The following is a 13,643-nucleotide window of genomic DNA, read 5'->3' as shown; positions in this document are numbered from 1 at the left end:
GTTTAAGGATGGTCTCAATATGATAAGGTGAGAGATAGGAGCCAGGGATGTCTGAGGAATCGCAGCAAACTTTGTTGGACTTCTTCACATTTGCAGCCATTCATTTATTTGAAATTTGCAGCGTTCCTAAAGCTGGAATTTACTGCCCAACCCTAATCTCATTGTGTTGAATAAACTCATAGATCCCCTATCTTGCAACCATATTGATGAGTCTAGAGTTGCACACAAGGCTGACGAGGTAAAAATGACAGATTTCCATCCCCACGTTAGTGAACTAGATGGGTTCCTGCTACACTCTAAAATGTTGTGGTACTAATGATTCAGTTTTGTAGATTATGAACTGAAGTTTTATTTCCATGGCTGGGATTGCAGAATAGATTGTTAATCAACTGGATTGCTGATCCAATAATTTAACCTTCGTACTATCACTGCCACACTAAACAGATTAAAAAGAAACAGAATGTCAAGCCACAAAGTGATTTATGTATCAATAAGAATTAAGTTTTAAGATTCAGGGTTGTGAAAATGAAGTATGGATCAGCAAGGAGAAGGGTGGATGTCAAAGTGAAGATGGTGACGTTTGGGGAAATGGAGGACAAACATGGGCTTGAGGTTGGGAAGTAAAGGTGCAGGGAATTTCTTCACTGGACAGAGAGCCAGAGCTGGGTGTTGTCACTTTGATCTACTTTGCCAGAAGAGATGGGAGGCACCTGCACAACTCAGTGTAGTTGTTGATCATGCCAGCAGCAGATGGGAGTTCAAATTCAAGACATTGCTTCCAATCTTTGCAGTTCAGCAGTGGAAGAAATGCTGTCCCAAGCCAAGGCGAGATCTCAGCAGAGCAGACCGACAATGCCACGTGCCCTCCCCGCCTTGTTCTGCTCCCCACACCCCCCCCCCCCGACACAGCCAGAACATTAACCAACTCCTGTCACAGTTCCACTGAAATTCCTCTTCCTAAACTGCATCACCTCCCTCTCCTTTTAAGACCATCCTTCATATGATCCAGAACGTTAACTTGCTTTCTTTCTTCATGGATGCTGCCTGACCTGCTGAGCATTTCTAGCAATTTTATTTAACATACCCACCACCTGCAGCACACTGTGGCCCCATCACACTTCACTGTGTCCACCACTGCTCATGTCAGCTGCATCCTCATATTACAACGGAGGACCACAATCATTATTCTTATTATTTAGGAGTACAGAAGAGTAACAGATCCTTCTGGGCCCAGGATCATGGGCAGAATGTACAAATTCCTTACCTACAGCAGCACAGTTGAGCCTGAGTTGCTGGCTCAGTAACAGCATAGCAGTAACTGCTATGTTACCATTCCACTCCCCCCTAATTCTGAGCTAACTTGGTACACAACTGTCATTGTTGTCCTCGATCGGCTTTAGCCATTCTATTGAAATATCTTCCTATCCTGTTACCCAGGTAACTTCCTGGCAGGGAAAAATGACCCACAATGCCTTCACACAACAGAATTTTCCCGGGCTCCTTCAAGCTTGATGAACGCATGCATTCCTTTATCTCAAAGATCAAGACCACGCATGCAACAGCCCTCCTCTGTTCTGACCAGTCCGCTATCTGAACTCAAGCTCTCTATCAATTTGTAATTTCCTCCTGTTCCTGCTCCCTCTTCGCTCATCTTTTCCATAAGCCTTGTTTCACAACCCCCTTCCTTTCCTCCCAAGACCCCGAACCCTGTACTGTCCACCCAGTGTTATGTTTTAAATGTATAACGGCCTCTCACCTAGCATTTCTTAACCAGCAAGCTTCTCTATCAATAAACACAGATCACTTCCCAACTCCCCGTCAGGGATAATTCTCCCACAGCTTCAAACAGGATACCACCTTCGATTTTCCAGTTAATCCTTCACACCTGGCCAAGTTCTCAAGTTGATTTAGAGTTTAGTTCGGAGTGAGGAAAATATCAGGTGATGCCGATCTCAGCAGCTTCCTTTCTTGTTGCAACAGAATACATTCTTCCTCATCTAGGTTCAGCCATTTAATGTCTGGAGAGAGTTATAAGCACAGAAAACGCCCCTTCAAACCATGATATCCATGCAGACCAACTACAATACTGCCACGTATCATAAGTTATTCCATCATCTTATTGCCTTGCTACCCACGTCCTTGTCTGGATGTTTCTTAAACGTTGTGAGAGGCTCTGCCTCCATCACCCACTCAATCAGACCTTCAAGCAGCCACTTACCCAATGCCATTTTATTCTTACCACACTCCTATAAACCCCACCCCCAGCAGTTACCATTCACCTGCACTGTAGTCAGAATAACATAACATTGCAGAACAGAAACAGACATTGAAACAAATGGAACTATGATCACTAGATGCAAAGAGTTCCCCCACACAAACTTCCATTACCTGCCCCGACTCACTCCCTAACAGGAGATCTATAGTTGCACTCTCTCTGGTCGGGGTTTCTATGTACTGATTAAGGAAACTTACCTGAGCAAACTTGACCCAAGTCAATCCCATCCAGCCCTCTTACAGCATGGGAGTTCAGTCAAAATGTTGCAAGTTAAAAAATCACCTACTATCACAACCTTATGTTTCTTGTAACAGTCTGCAATCTCTCTACAAATTTGCTCCTTCAAATCCAAGGAACTGTAGGGTGGTCTATAATATAATGTCATTAACTTGGCCATACATTTCTTATTCCTCAGTTCTACTCACTAGACGAGCTCTTTAGTCTGTCTTGACTGAGCACTTCCATGACTTCTGCTCTAACTAGCAATACCACCCCTTCCCCTTGAATTCCTCCCGCTCTATCACATCTAAAACAATGGAAACCTGGAATATTTGTCTGCTAGTCCTGCACCCCCCCGCAGCCAATCTCATTAATGGCAACAATGTCATAATTCCATGTCCTAAGCTCATTCACCTTTCCATCAATACTTCTTGTATTGAAATATATGCAGCTCAGAACATTAGTGCCACCAGCTAAACCTTCTGATTCCTGACCTTGTATGAAGGCTTAACAAGGTCTTTCTCCACAACCACTCCACTATCTGTTCTGGCGCTCTGGTTCCCAAATCTAGAATAACACCCCCAACCCCCCACCCCCCATGCAGTACTAGCAAACCTTCCCACCAGGAGACTTGCCCCCCCCCCCCTCCAGTTCTGGTGCAAAATGTCTCTTCTGTACAGGTCCCAGCTTTCCTGGAAGAAAGCCCAATGATCCAAAAGATCTGAAGCCCTCCCTCCTGCACCAACTTCTGAGCCATGTGTTAAACTGTGTGATTTGATCTTCATTACTTCTGACCTCATCGCACGGGTAGCAATCCTGAGATCACAATCCTGATGGTCCTGTCCTTTAACTTACCACATAACTCCCTCAACTCACTTTGCAGGATCTCTGGCTATAGACCTCCCACTTCAGAATGCCTCAATCCGAGATGTCCCTGATCCTAGAACTCAGAACTCTGGACCCATTCTCAGTATACTAGTTGTCATGGTGTGTGCTGGCAATGTTGGAACCCAGATGAGGAGGAAGGACAGACTCCAATGTAGAGACAGCAACCAAAGTTCCAATAGAACATCAAAATAAACTTTAAAAGTTCACTCAGAAGGCACCAGGACACCACATTACAAAGAGCAAGTCACTCACCAAAACACAAGTAAATCTAAATGATTAGCGACTCTCATTAAACAACAATTAACCAGTTTAGGTGCTATAAAAACTTCAGAACTCTACACTTTCCAGCTCTCCACATGGGCCCAAAGAGCTTGTTGCAACTAGTTATGTATAAACAGAAAAAAAAAATCACTGGAAAATTACTTAGAGCCTGCAGTTGTGCTTGTCCAAACCTGTGCTTGCCTAAGCCTACTGAGCCAGAGCCGGACCACTCTAACATGGTCCACTCACAGAGTGGCTGCTCCACTTACACCGCCCAAACAGTGACTCATTCCTGATGGAACTTGCAGGTTTCAAATGGCTCCCGCCCTGCAAAATGTTACTCTCTCACTTGACACCTCAGTTACTCACTCCTAACCAGACTTGAAGCTTTCACAAAGTGAATTTCACCATGGGCAACTTAAAAGTTAATCAACCTACCAAGCCATACTCCTTTGGAATGTGGGAGGAAACTTGAGAACTGGGTCGCTAACATGATCACAGAGAACATATAAGCTCCACTCAGACGACACTGGAAGCCAAGATTGAACACAAATTGTGAAACAGAAGCAATAATAGCTATGTCACTGTGAGACCCATCAACGCAGCTCTCTAACCCTCAGATGCTTCCTTCTAGTAACTCCCTGTGTTCGGACCACACGATGGAGACCCTGCATAAGGCCCACTTACCATAAATGAACACTGTATTCTACCTTCATCAAAAAATCTTCACCTTTTCTATTAACTAATCACTCATTCAGACACAACAAATGACATCACAGAGATAGAACTCCTTCCCTCCACTCTTATGCACCCCTTTCTCTCCAGTCCATATGAAGGATCCCATATTAAAAAAAAACACTGACTGAATTCTTGCAGCTTCAGAGTTCTAGCACCTGCGCTCTCTCCTGTGGCACCTACTTTGACTAGTCAGTTTGCAGACTGCCTCTGCCATCTTCTCCAGACATCCTTCCTTTCCCACATCTTTTAATCCTGCTAGAGATTCCGGCTCCTTCAGTGGCAGGGTTTGTGCCTGATGAGTCTGCCCTTTGGAATGCAGGTCTATTCTCCCTGCAGTCACAGATTTCTTTAAATCCTTCTCAAGGCAAAATGAGCTGTGCGAGAGCATAACCGATAGCCATTCATGACCACTGTGTTTGTGTGGTGAATAATCTCACAAGTTGAAAGGGGAAAGCAAGAGTACTCACTAGGGTCAATGTCCACAAGCCTGCCTTTTTTTAGAAATGTCTGGCACAAAATATGAAATGTCAAGTTGAATTTCATCTACCTTATTGCTACTGTTAAAAACTCAACTAAATTCAATGCCAAAGAATAGCACCAAATACTACTTCCATCAGTCAGAACTGCTAACAACTGTTCTCTTAAATGCCTATTGATAGAGAAAAAGAGGAATTTAATACAACAAATGTATCCTGTTGTTGAATTCTCCAAGGTAAAATAGATGTACTGTACTACTTACGCACAAGTCCTGCCCTAGGTTTAGGAGCCTTTCTAAACCCTGGAGTAACCCTATAAGTGTCAGACATGTTGTTCACTACATCAGTATTCCCAGATGCTAACATTTATTGCTGATTTTTTTTAAATCTCAGTAAGCATCCCAGTAGTCCATCACATTTACATGAGGTGTGCCACCACGACAATAACATACAGATTCACACCAACAAGCGCATTTCCCACACTTGACAGGAAAAGCATGGCAGAATATTCTCTGCAGAAGAAGCAGCACTACGAATCACACTGGGACACCCGGACGTCCGATGAAGTGCACACCCTTCCTGGGAGCAGGGCAGCCTGGAATCGGATCCACCGTGGCTACCAGATTAAGTGGGAGTAATTCACAGTGTCAGTGTCGGCTGAACTAGATCTGAAGGTGGTGGTTACACTGGGGAGGTTGCGCACGATGGACCATTTCAGTTATGAGAAGAGGCTGGACAGGATGGGATTGTTTCTCCTGGAGCACAGCAGGCAGAAGCAGGAGGGGGAACTGGGTAGAAGTAGAGGAAGTTGAGAGGGAGTGGGCATAGATAGGGTAGGTAACAGGGACCTTTTTCTTATAACCAAGGTGTCTGAACTAAAGGGTATAAGGTTTAGGGTAAGGGTAAGGAAACGTCGAAGGAATCGGAGGATGGAGATTTTCCTCTGTTGGAATGGAGTGGGTGATGGAAGTAAATAAAGGCTTTCAACCGTCTGGGCTAGCTCTTGAACTAGAAGGCTACGGAGTGTCCTCCGGTAAATGGGATTGTTGTGGGCAGTCAGCAAGGACATGATGCATCAGTGACTCCAAGTTTCCCAGACATCCCAATGTGATTTTATATTAGCAGCGTGACATTGGATTTCTGCCACAAGGTAACAAGCACACACAGCAGCTTCTGATGAAGGGTTGAGGTGACAGTGTATGGGTGAATGGTCACACTCCATGTCCCCATGAAAGCTCTAGTCTCTCTAACCAAAGTCCAATAGCATCAAGTTGCTTCCACAGGTGTGGAGTTTCTTCATGAGTTTAGCGTGAATGACTATCTGTATTTACCTATCGTGTTAATTTAACTCAAATCCTCACAGAAGTGTAAAGCTTTGAAATTACGTGGAAAACTGTGTTTAATTTACCAGAAATGCCTCTTATCGAATAGACAGCTCGATATTTATGGTGGAAACGTACTCTACAAAATCAACTGGATTCTGCCAGAAAAATACAGAACTATTTCCTTTCTCTGTTTTTTCCAAACACTTCACCATTATTAAGCAAGGATGTTTTGACTGTAGATACATACTATTTACCCAATGGGATCGGCTTTATCAGGCACCATTATTTGCCAATTTTTTTTTTAAATCTTCTTCCGCTTCGGAGCACAGTAGCTGCCTCGGTAATGTCTCCAAACATCAGTCAGATTTATGGCAAATAAACAGACGAGTCAAAGAATCTGGTGTTAATGTTAGAAAGGCTTAAAGCTTTGAGAAGTGTGCAGAACGATGGCCCACCTCACAGAGGAGAAAAGTCTTCTCGAGCACTTTTCCAGATCCGACACAATAAATAGCACGTTTGCAACCAACAAGCCGTCAGAATGCATGCCAATTAACTAAAGATTACAGCTGCAAGATTGCAACATTTAGGGGATTTCGCACTTTTTCATTGAAGAATATTAAACACACAGTACAATTTACGAATAAAGTCCAGTAAAGTAAAATCGCGTGGTTTACTTCCAGAGAAACATTACAGCAGGTGCACTGCACCCCATAAATCACACATAGCACAGTTTAGGATAATGGCTTTCAAATTTACGATTAAAATATTTTTCTTTGCCGGGTTATCACGGAGTACACAGTTTCGCAATACTAAATGCAAACTCCACCAAAACAGTAGCATTCCAAGATTCTACGCCAAAGGTTTTGTTTTCGTTCTTTTGAATTAACACAGTCAAAGGAAGCCCCAGCAACAGGGTTGAAGGCATCTTACCGAATTCCCGAAAGCACATGTTTTGGCTCCTTCCACTTACAGAAGTATTGCACGGCGCTAGCGTTCCCCGTCATAATGCGGGCACGTTTAATATATTGTTTTATGGATGCGAAGCAAAAAATTCACCCACTGTTTGAGTTACTGGCACTGCGAACTACTCTGATCTGATAAAAACAAATCACTTCTGAAAACAAAAATGAACATTTCTGTTGCCTGGATGTTGATTGTAATCAGTTTTGGCTTAAAAAGGAAAGCCGCAAACATTTTATCGCTTTTATTTTAAATGAAGAACTCTGTTAAAGCGGTGGGTTTAAACCTGTGTGCGTACGTGTGTGTGTGGCAGAGATATGCGGGTCTCCGCGTCCATGCGCAGATATGCACGTGTGAACAGTTGGTGTATATCTGTGTGGATGTTACTGCCCGTGTGCTTTCATTTATAAACTTTAATCTTACCTAGGTTCACGAAGCTCATGACCAAGTCCGCCTGGTTGAGAAAAGAGCTGTCCTGTAAGCTGGCCAGCGGTGGACTCTGCGTAGTAAAGACCGGTCTGTACTGATGCGAGAAACCCTCTTCCTCCTCCTCTTCGCCCCCGGTGGACATGGCATTGTACAGGTCAAGCATGAAGAGGGGCGCCGAGTTGTGCTTCCCATGCGAGTGAGGTCTGGGCCGGTGCGGCAGCCCCAGGATGGACAGGATCTCTCGCTGCATGTTCTTCTTCTCGTGGTGCTTGAGGCGGCGGTGCACAAAACTCGAGTGGAGGTCGCTGTGGCTGCCCGTGTCCAGCAGCAAGCTACCCGCCACGGACAGCCACTCGAGCACCAGGCAACAACTCCACAACAATCCGAGCGCGACTCCCCGCTCGACTGCAAATGGTCCCATTGTCCAGAAGACAGATACAAACTTTACTTTTCGAGGTGAAACAAAATACAACTTTCTCTATATATTTTAAAATATAAATATATGTATATATAATATATAAATACACCCTATGCCTGCAACGACTCAGTCCATGCGTGTACCGCACACTCTCACACACTATCTCTGCTCTTCACATGTTATCAATGAACGATTCGAACTTCGCAGCAGGTAACACGCCAAAATCTCTGTTACGTCATCTGATTGATAGCTCCATTTTTCCACGCGCTCCATTTGCTCCCAACATAGGCGGGATTTCGCTGCGCTGCTTCCTCTAATTTATTCCCCCCGTTCTCCACCGAAGCGGGCTGCCCTTTGCAAAAAGAGGGATATAAAGCATCCTCTAACGCTAAATGGCGAGATGTCAAGAGCTTCACAGCTTAGGAAGTGTGGTTTTTCCAACTCTCTTCGTAAGATTATCCATTGTTTCATTTTTGTTCTGCCAACAGTTAAAAGACTTCTGTTCGCTCAGGAAGGAGAGGTAAAAAGGCATTAAGTTTTTTTTTAAATAATCAGGTTCGTGACCTTTATATTTCAAAGTTTGGTATGAATGTTTTTAGATTAGTAGGTTATGTTGTCATTGGGAGTAACTGCATCCGTTGCAAGTAAAACATTCACAATCAGGACACTGTTTTCCAAGTTGGCTATTAACTTGAGTGTTATTCTAGCGGTTATCTGCTGCATTCCTTGCTCCGTGATAATGGGACAGAGTGTTTCACCGGAAATATTCAGATTAGCAGAGTTTATTTTTTCTCTGAAGGGATGAAATATCGGCATTTTGTTTTCCTTTGCAATGGTCAGTGATTCGATTTCTACGAAAATGGGTGGAGTGTGCGTAAAGGAGATTCATTCTACAGTTTTAGACATTAAGCGATTCACACGTAATTTATTTGATCAATTGATCAGGCACATCAACCAGCCCCTGACAAGAATCGCGTATTGTATGATTCTGGCCATGCTGTAATATTGCTAGACTGCGTGATCTGTAAAACCGGAAGATGGGATTACGTGCGGTACAGCCGCACAGATCAGCTGGAAGGGCATACACTGGGGGAAGTTTCTTACAATGGTGTCCGGCATCACGTGGTGGTTACAAGCCAGGTGGCAGCGAACAAGCAACACTGGGTGGTTCCAAATCACTTTTGAGTTTCACACTTTTTTGTGTGTGTGGCATTATTTTCAGATGGAAATAGCCCTTTGAGGAGCGCCACCTGGTGCCGTGACCGTGAAATTAGTCTCACCGCTCACGAAAGGTGCACGGTCTTGACACGCCGTTACCACGCGTGTTAGATTCCGGCATCCGCCGCCTCTCGTGACGCCACGTTATCGTTTTCTAAAGTGAATTGTTCACTGTTAATTTCTGACCCAGGGTTAATAGTATTCAGAAATCCCATTGGTTCGGTATCTGGCTCACCCAGTTGATATTAGCCACTCTCCCTTTCCCATCGTAGGGCCCCTAAATCCCGCGCATCCTGGAAATTTACCAGCTTCGCTGGAAAATTCTACCATGTAACATCTTTAAAAGGTGAAGGAAAATGTATTGGGGCAACAATATACTAACGGGAGAAGGGCTCTGCAGAGTCAGCCCTCTGAAGGCCCGGTGAGATAACATAAAAGGCCGACTGCCCAGGGAGTGTGCACACCAGCTCACTGAGGTCTTCTTGGACATCAGCTCTTCACTCACCCAGGCTGCTTCAATTCACCTTCCATCATCCCTGTACCAATGAAATCTATACATGAATTGCTAAAGTACCATCCAGTGGCACTGAAGTTCTTTGGACTGCTGGTAATGGCACATATCAAAAACTCCATTCCTGACACATTGGACACTCAACAACATGCTTACTGACAGAACTATACTACAACAGATGCCATAGCATCTGTCACGACATGCCTAGAAAGCAAGGGCTCCTGCCAGAATACTGTTTCTGGATTTCAGTTCAGCATTCAACACCCTTGTCCCACAGACCTTGGGGATCAAACTCCTACTCCTCAGTCTAGAGACGCAATATTAGGCAACTGGATGTTGGACTTCATAACCAACAGACCTCGGATAGTTAGGATCCCAAGCACTCCTTCCTCCCCATCATCCTCAACACAGGTGCCCTGAGTTGTGTGCTGTGCGCTGAACCCATTCCTGTGCACACTGTTCACGTGGCCAAACACCATAAGACAGACACAGCAGCAGAATTGGGCCATATGGCCCATCAGTTCTGCTCCACCATTTCATCATTACTGATCCAATTTTCCTCTCAGCCTCGATCTCCTGCCTCCTCCCTGTATCCCTTCAAGAATTTATCAACCTCTGCCTTAAAAATACATAAAGACCTGGCCTCCACAGTTGCCTGTGACAAAGGATTCTACAGATTCACCATTCTCTGGCTGAAGAAACTCCTCATCTTCGTTCTGAAAGGACACCCCTCTATTCTGAGGCTATGTTCTCTGGTCATAGACTGTCTCACCATAGGAAACATCCTCTCCCCATCCATTCAATCAAGATCTTTCACCACTCGATAGATTTCAATGAAATCACCCCTCATTCTTCTGAATTCCAGTGAATACAGCTCCAGATCCAACAAACATTCTTCATATGACAAACCATTCAATCCTGGAATCATTTTTGTGAACTTCCTTTCAACCATCTCCAGTTTCTGCACCTCCTAAACCATTCACAATACTCCAAGTGAGACTTCAACATTACATCCTTGCTTTTATATTCTAGTCCTCTTGAAATGAATGCGAACATTACATTTGCCTTCCTCACCACTGACTCAACCTGCAAATTAACCTTTAGGGAATCCTGCACAAGGACTCCCAAGTCCCTTTGCACCTCTGTTTTTTTGTGTTTTCTCTCCATTTAGAAAATAGTCAACCTTTTCATTTCTTCCACCGAAGTGCATGACCATACACTTCCCGACACTGTATTCCATGTCATTTCTTTGCCCTTTCTCGTATTCTGTCTAAATCCTTCTGTAGCCTCTCTACTTCCTCAAAACTACCTGCGCCTTCCATCTATTTTCATATTCTCTGCAAACATTTCAACAAAGCCATCAATTCCATCATCCAAATCATTACCACATAACATAAAAGGAATCAGTCCCAACACAGAGCACCTATGGAGCACCACTAGTCACCGGTATCCAGCTAGAAAAGGCTTCCTTTATTTCCACTCTTTGCCTCCTGCTAAGCAGCCTCATGTGTGGCACTTTGTCAAAGGTCTTCTGAAATTCCAAGTACACAACATCCACTGACTCTTCTATGTCTAAACTGCTTGTCATTTCTTCAAAGAATTCCAACAGATTTGTTAGGCAAGATTTTTCCTTAAGAAAGCCATGCTGACTCTGGCCTATTTTATCATGTGCCTCCAAGTACCCTGAGAATAATCGACTCCCAACATCTTCTCAACCACTGAGGTCAGACTGACTGGCCTGTAGTTTCCTTTCTTCTGCCTCTCTCCCTTCTCGAAGAGTGGAGTGACATTTGCAATTTTCCAGTATTCCAGAATGATTCCAGAATCTAGTGATTCTTTAAAAATCATTAATAATGTCTCCACAAGCTCTTCAGCCACCTCTTTCAGAACTCTGGGGTGCAGTCCATTTGGTCGAGGTGACTTATTCACCTTTGGACCTTTCAGTTTCCCAAGAACTTTATCTCCAGTTATGGTAACTCCACACACTCAGTGCTCCCTGACACCTGGAACTTCAACCATACTGCCCTTGTCTTCCACAGTGAAGACTGCTGCAAAATACTTATTCAGTTCATTCCCTATTTCGTTTTCCTCCATTACTGCCTCTGCAGCATCATTTTCCAGCAGTCTGATATCGACTCTCCCTCTCTTTTACACTTTATGTATCTGAAGAAACTTTTGATATCCTCTTTAATATTATTGGCCAGCTTACTTTTGTATTCCATCTTTACTTTAATTACTTTCTTAGTTGACTTCTGTTGGTTTTTATAAGTTTCCCAGTCCTCTAACTTTCCACTAAATTTTGCTCTATTATATGTCCTCTCTTTGTCTTTTACGTTGACTTTGATATCTCTTGTTAGCCACATTTGTGTCATTTTTCATTTAGAATACTTCTTCCTCTTTGGGATGTATATATACTGTGCCTTCCGAATTGCTTCCAGAAATTCCAGCCATTGCTGCTCTGCCATCATCTCAGCCAGCGTTCTTTTCCAGTCAATTCTGACCAACTCTTCTCTTATGCCCCTTTAATTTCCTAAACTCCACTGTAATACTGATACATCTGACTTTAGCTTCTCCTTCTGAAATTTCAGGGTGAATTTGATCATATTATGATCACTTTCCCCAAAGGGTTCTTTTACCTTAAGCTCTCTAATCAATTCTGGCTCATTGCACAATACCCAATCCAGAATAGCTGATCCCCTAGTGGGGTCAATTACAGTACAAGCTGCTCTAAAAAGCCATCTCATAGGCACTCCAGAAATCCATCCTCCCCCCACTCATAAACCAGCACCAACCTTATTTTCCCAATCTACCTGCATATTGAAGTCCCCATAACTATTGTAAAATTGCCCTGTTGCCATGCATTTTCTATCTCCCATTATAATTTGTAGGCCACCTCCTTATAATATTGGGGGGGGGGGGGGGGGTCGGTATGCAACTCCCATCAGGATCTTATTACACTTGCAGTTCCTAAGCTCTATCCACAATGATTCAACACCTTCCGAACCTGTGTCACCCCTTTCTAATGATTTGATTTCATTTTTTACCAACAGAGCAGCACCACCCCCTGTCTTCCTGCCTGTCCTTTTGATACAATGTGTATCCTTGGACACTGAGCTCCCAGCTATAAGATTTCAGCTACGATCCCTTGATGCCTACAACATCGTAGCTGCCAATCTGCAAATGTGCTGCAAGTTCATCTAACTTATTTAATGTACTGCACACATTCAGATACAACACCTTAAGCCCTGTATTCACCCTTTTCAATTTTGTCTGCTTGCAACTCATCCTGTTGATTGCAGTTATGTCCTATTAACAGCCACTCCTCTCTACACAGTGCCTATGTTTATAAACTAGCTACCTCATCCAGCACTATTATCCGCCTTTCCTATGATACTTCTTGCATTGAAGTACAGGAAGCTTAGGACACTAGTCACACCATGCTCAACCTTTTGATTCCTAACTTTGTCTGTGGTCTTATCAACATCTGCCTCATAAACTCTCCACTAACTGTTCTGGCACTCTGGTTCCCATCCCTCTGCAACTCTAATTTAAACTCTACTGTGCAGCATTCACAAACCCTCCCACTAGGATTTTAGTCCCCTTCCAGTTCAGGTGCAAACCATCCCTTCTGTACAGGTCCCACCTTCCCTGTAAGAGAGTCCAATGATCCAAAAATCTTATGCCATTCCCCTCCCCACACCCGAGTTGTCAAGTTTGCCAGTGATGTGATCGTGGTGGGGCTCATCACGAATAGCGATGAGACAGCCTACACATTGGAGGTGGAGGAGCTCAAGTCTTGGTTTAAGGCAGATAACTTCTTCCTGAATGTCAACAAAACAAACGAGGTGTTTAACAACCTCAGGTGAACTTGCAGCACTCACACCCCTCTTAACATCAGTGGCACAGCAGTGGAAACTGCGAGCAG

At 43.9% G+C, this 13,643-nt stretch overlaps 1 protein-coding gene across 1 annotated transcript in view; it reads right to left on the bottom strand.

Moving 5' to 3' along the window:
• Window positions 1-8,143, bottom strand: part of bmp6 (bone morphogenetic protein 6) — a 140,858-nt gene extending 132,715 nt beyond the window's left edge. Inside the window, exon 1 of the mRNA XM_059972381.1 lies at window positions 7,566-8,143. Coding sequence (XP_059828364.1) covers window positions 7,566-7,992 — 427 coding nt within the window. The 5' untranslated portion in view covers window positions 7,993-8,143. The remainder of the gene's footprint in view (window positions 1-7,565) is intronic.
• Between the last annotated feature and the right edge of the window lie 5,500 nt (window positions 8,144-13,643).

Source organism: Hypanus sabinus, chromosome 1, assembly GCF_030144855.1.
Source record: "Hypanus sabinus isolate sHypSab1 chromosome 1, sHypSab1.hap1, whole genome shotgun sequence".
Classification (NCBI taxonomy): domain Eukaryota; kingdom Metazoa; phylum Chordata; class Chondrichthyes; order Myliobatiformes; family Dasyatidae; genus Hypanus; species Hypanus sabinus.
This window is presented reverse-complemented; position numbering and strand designations above follow the sequence as displayed.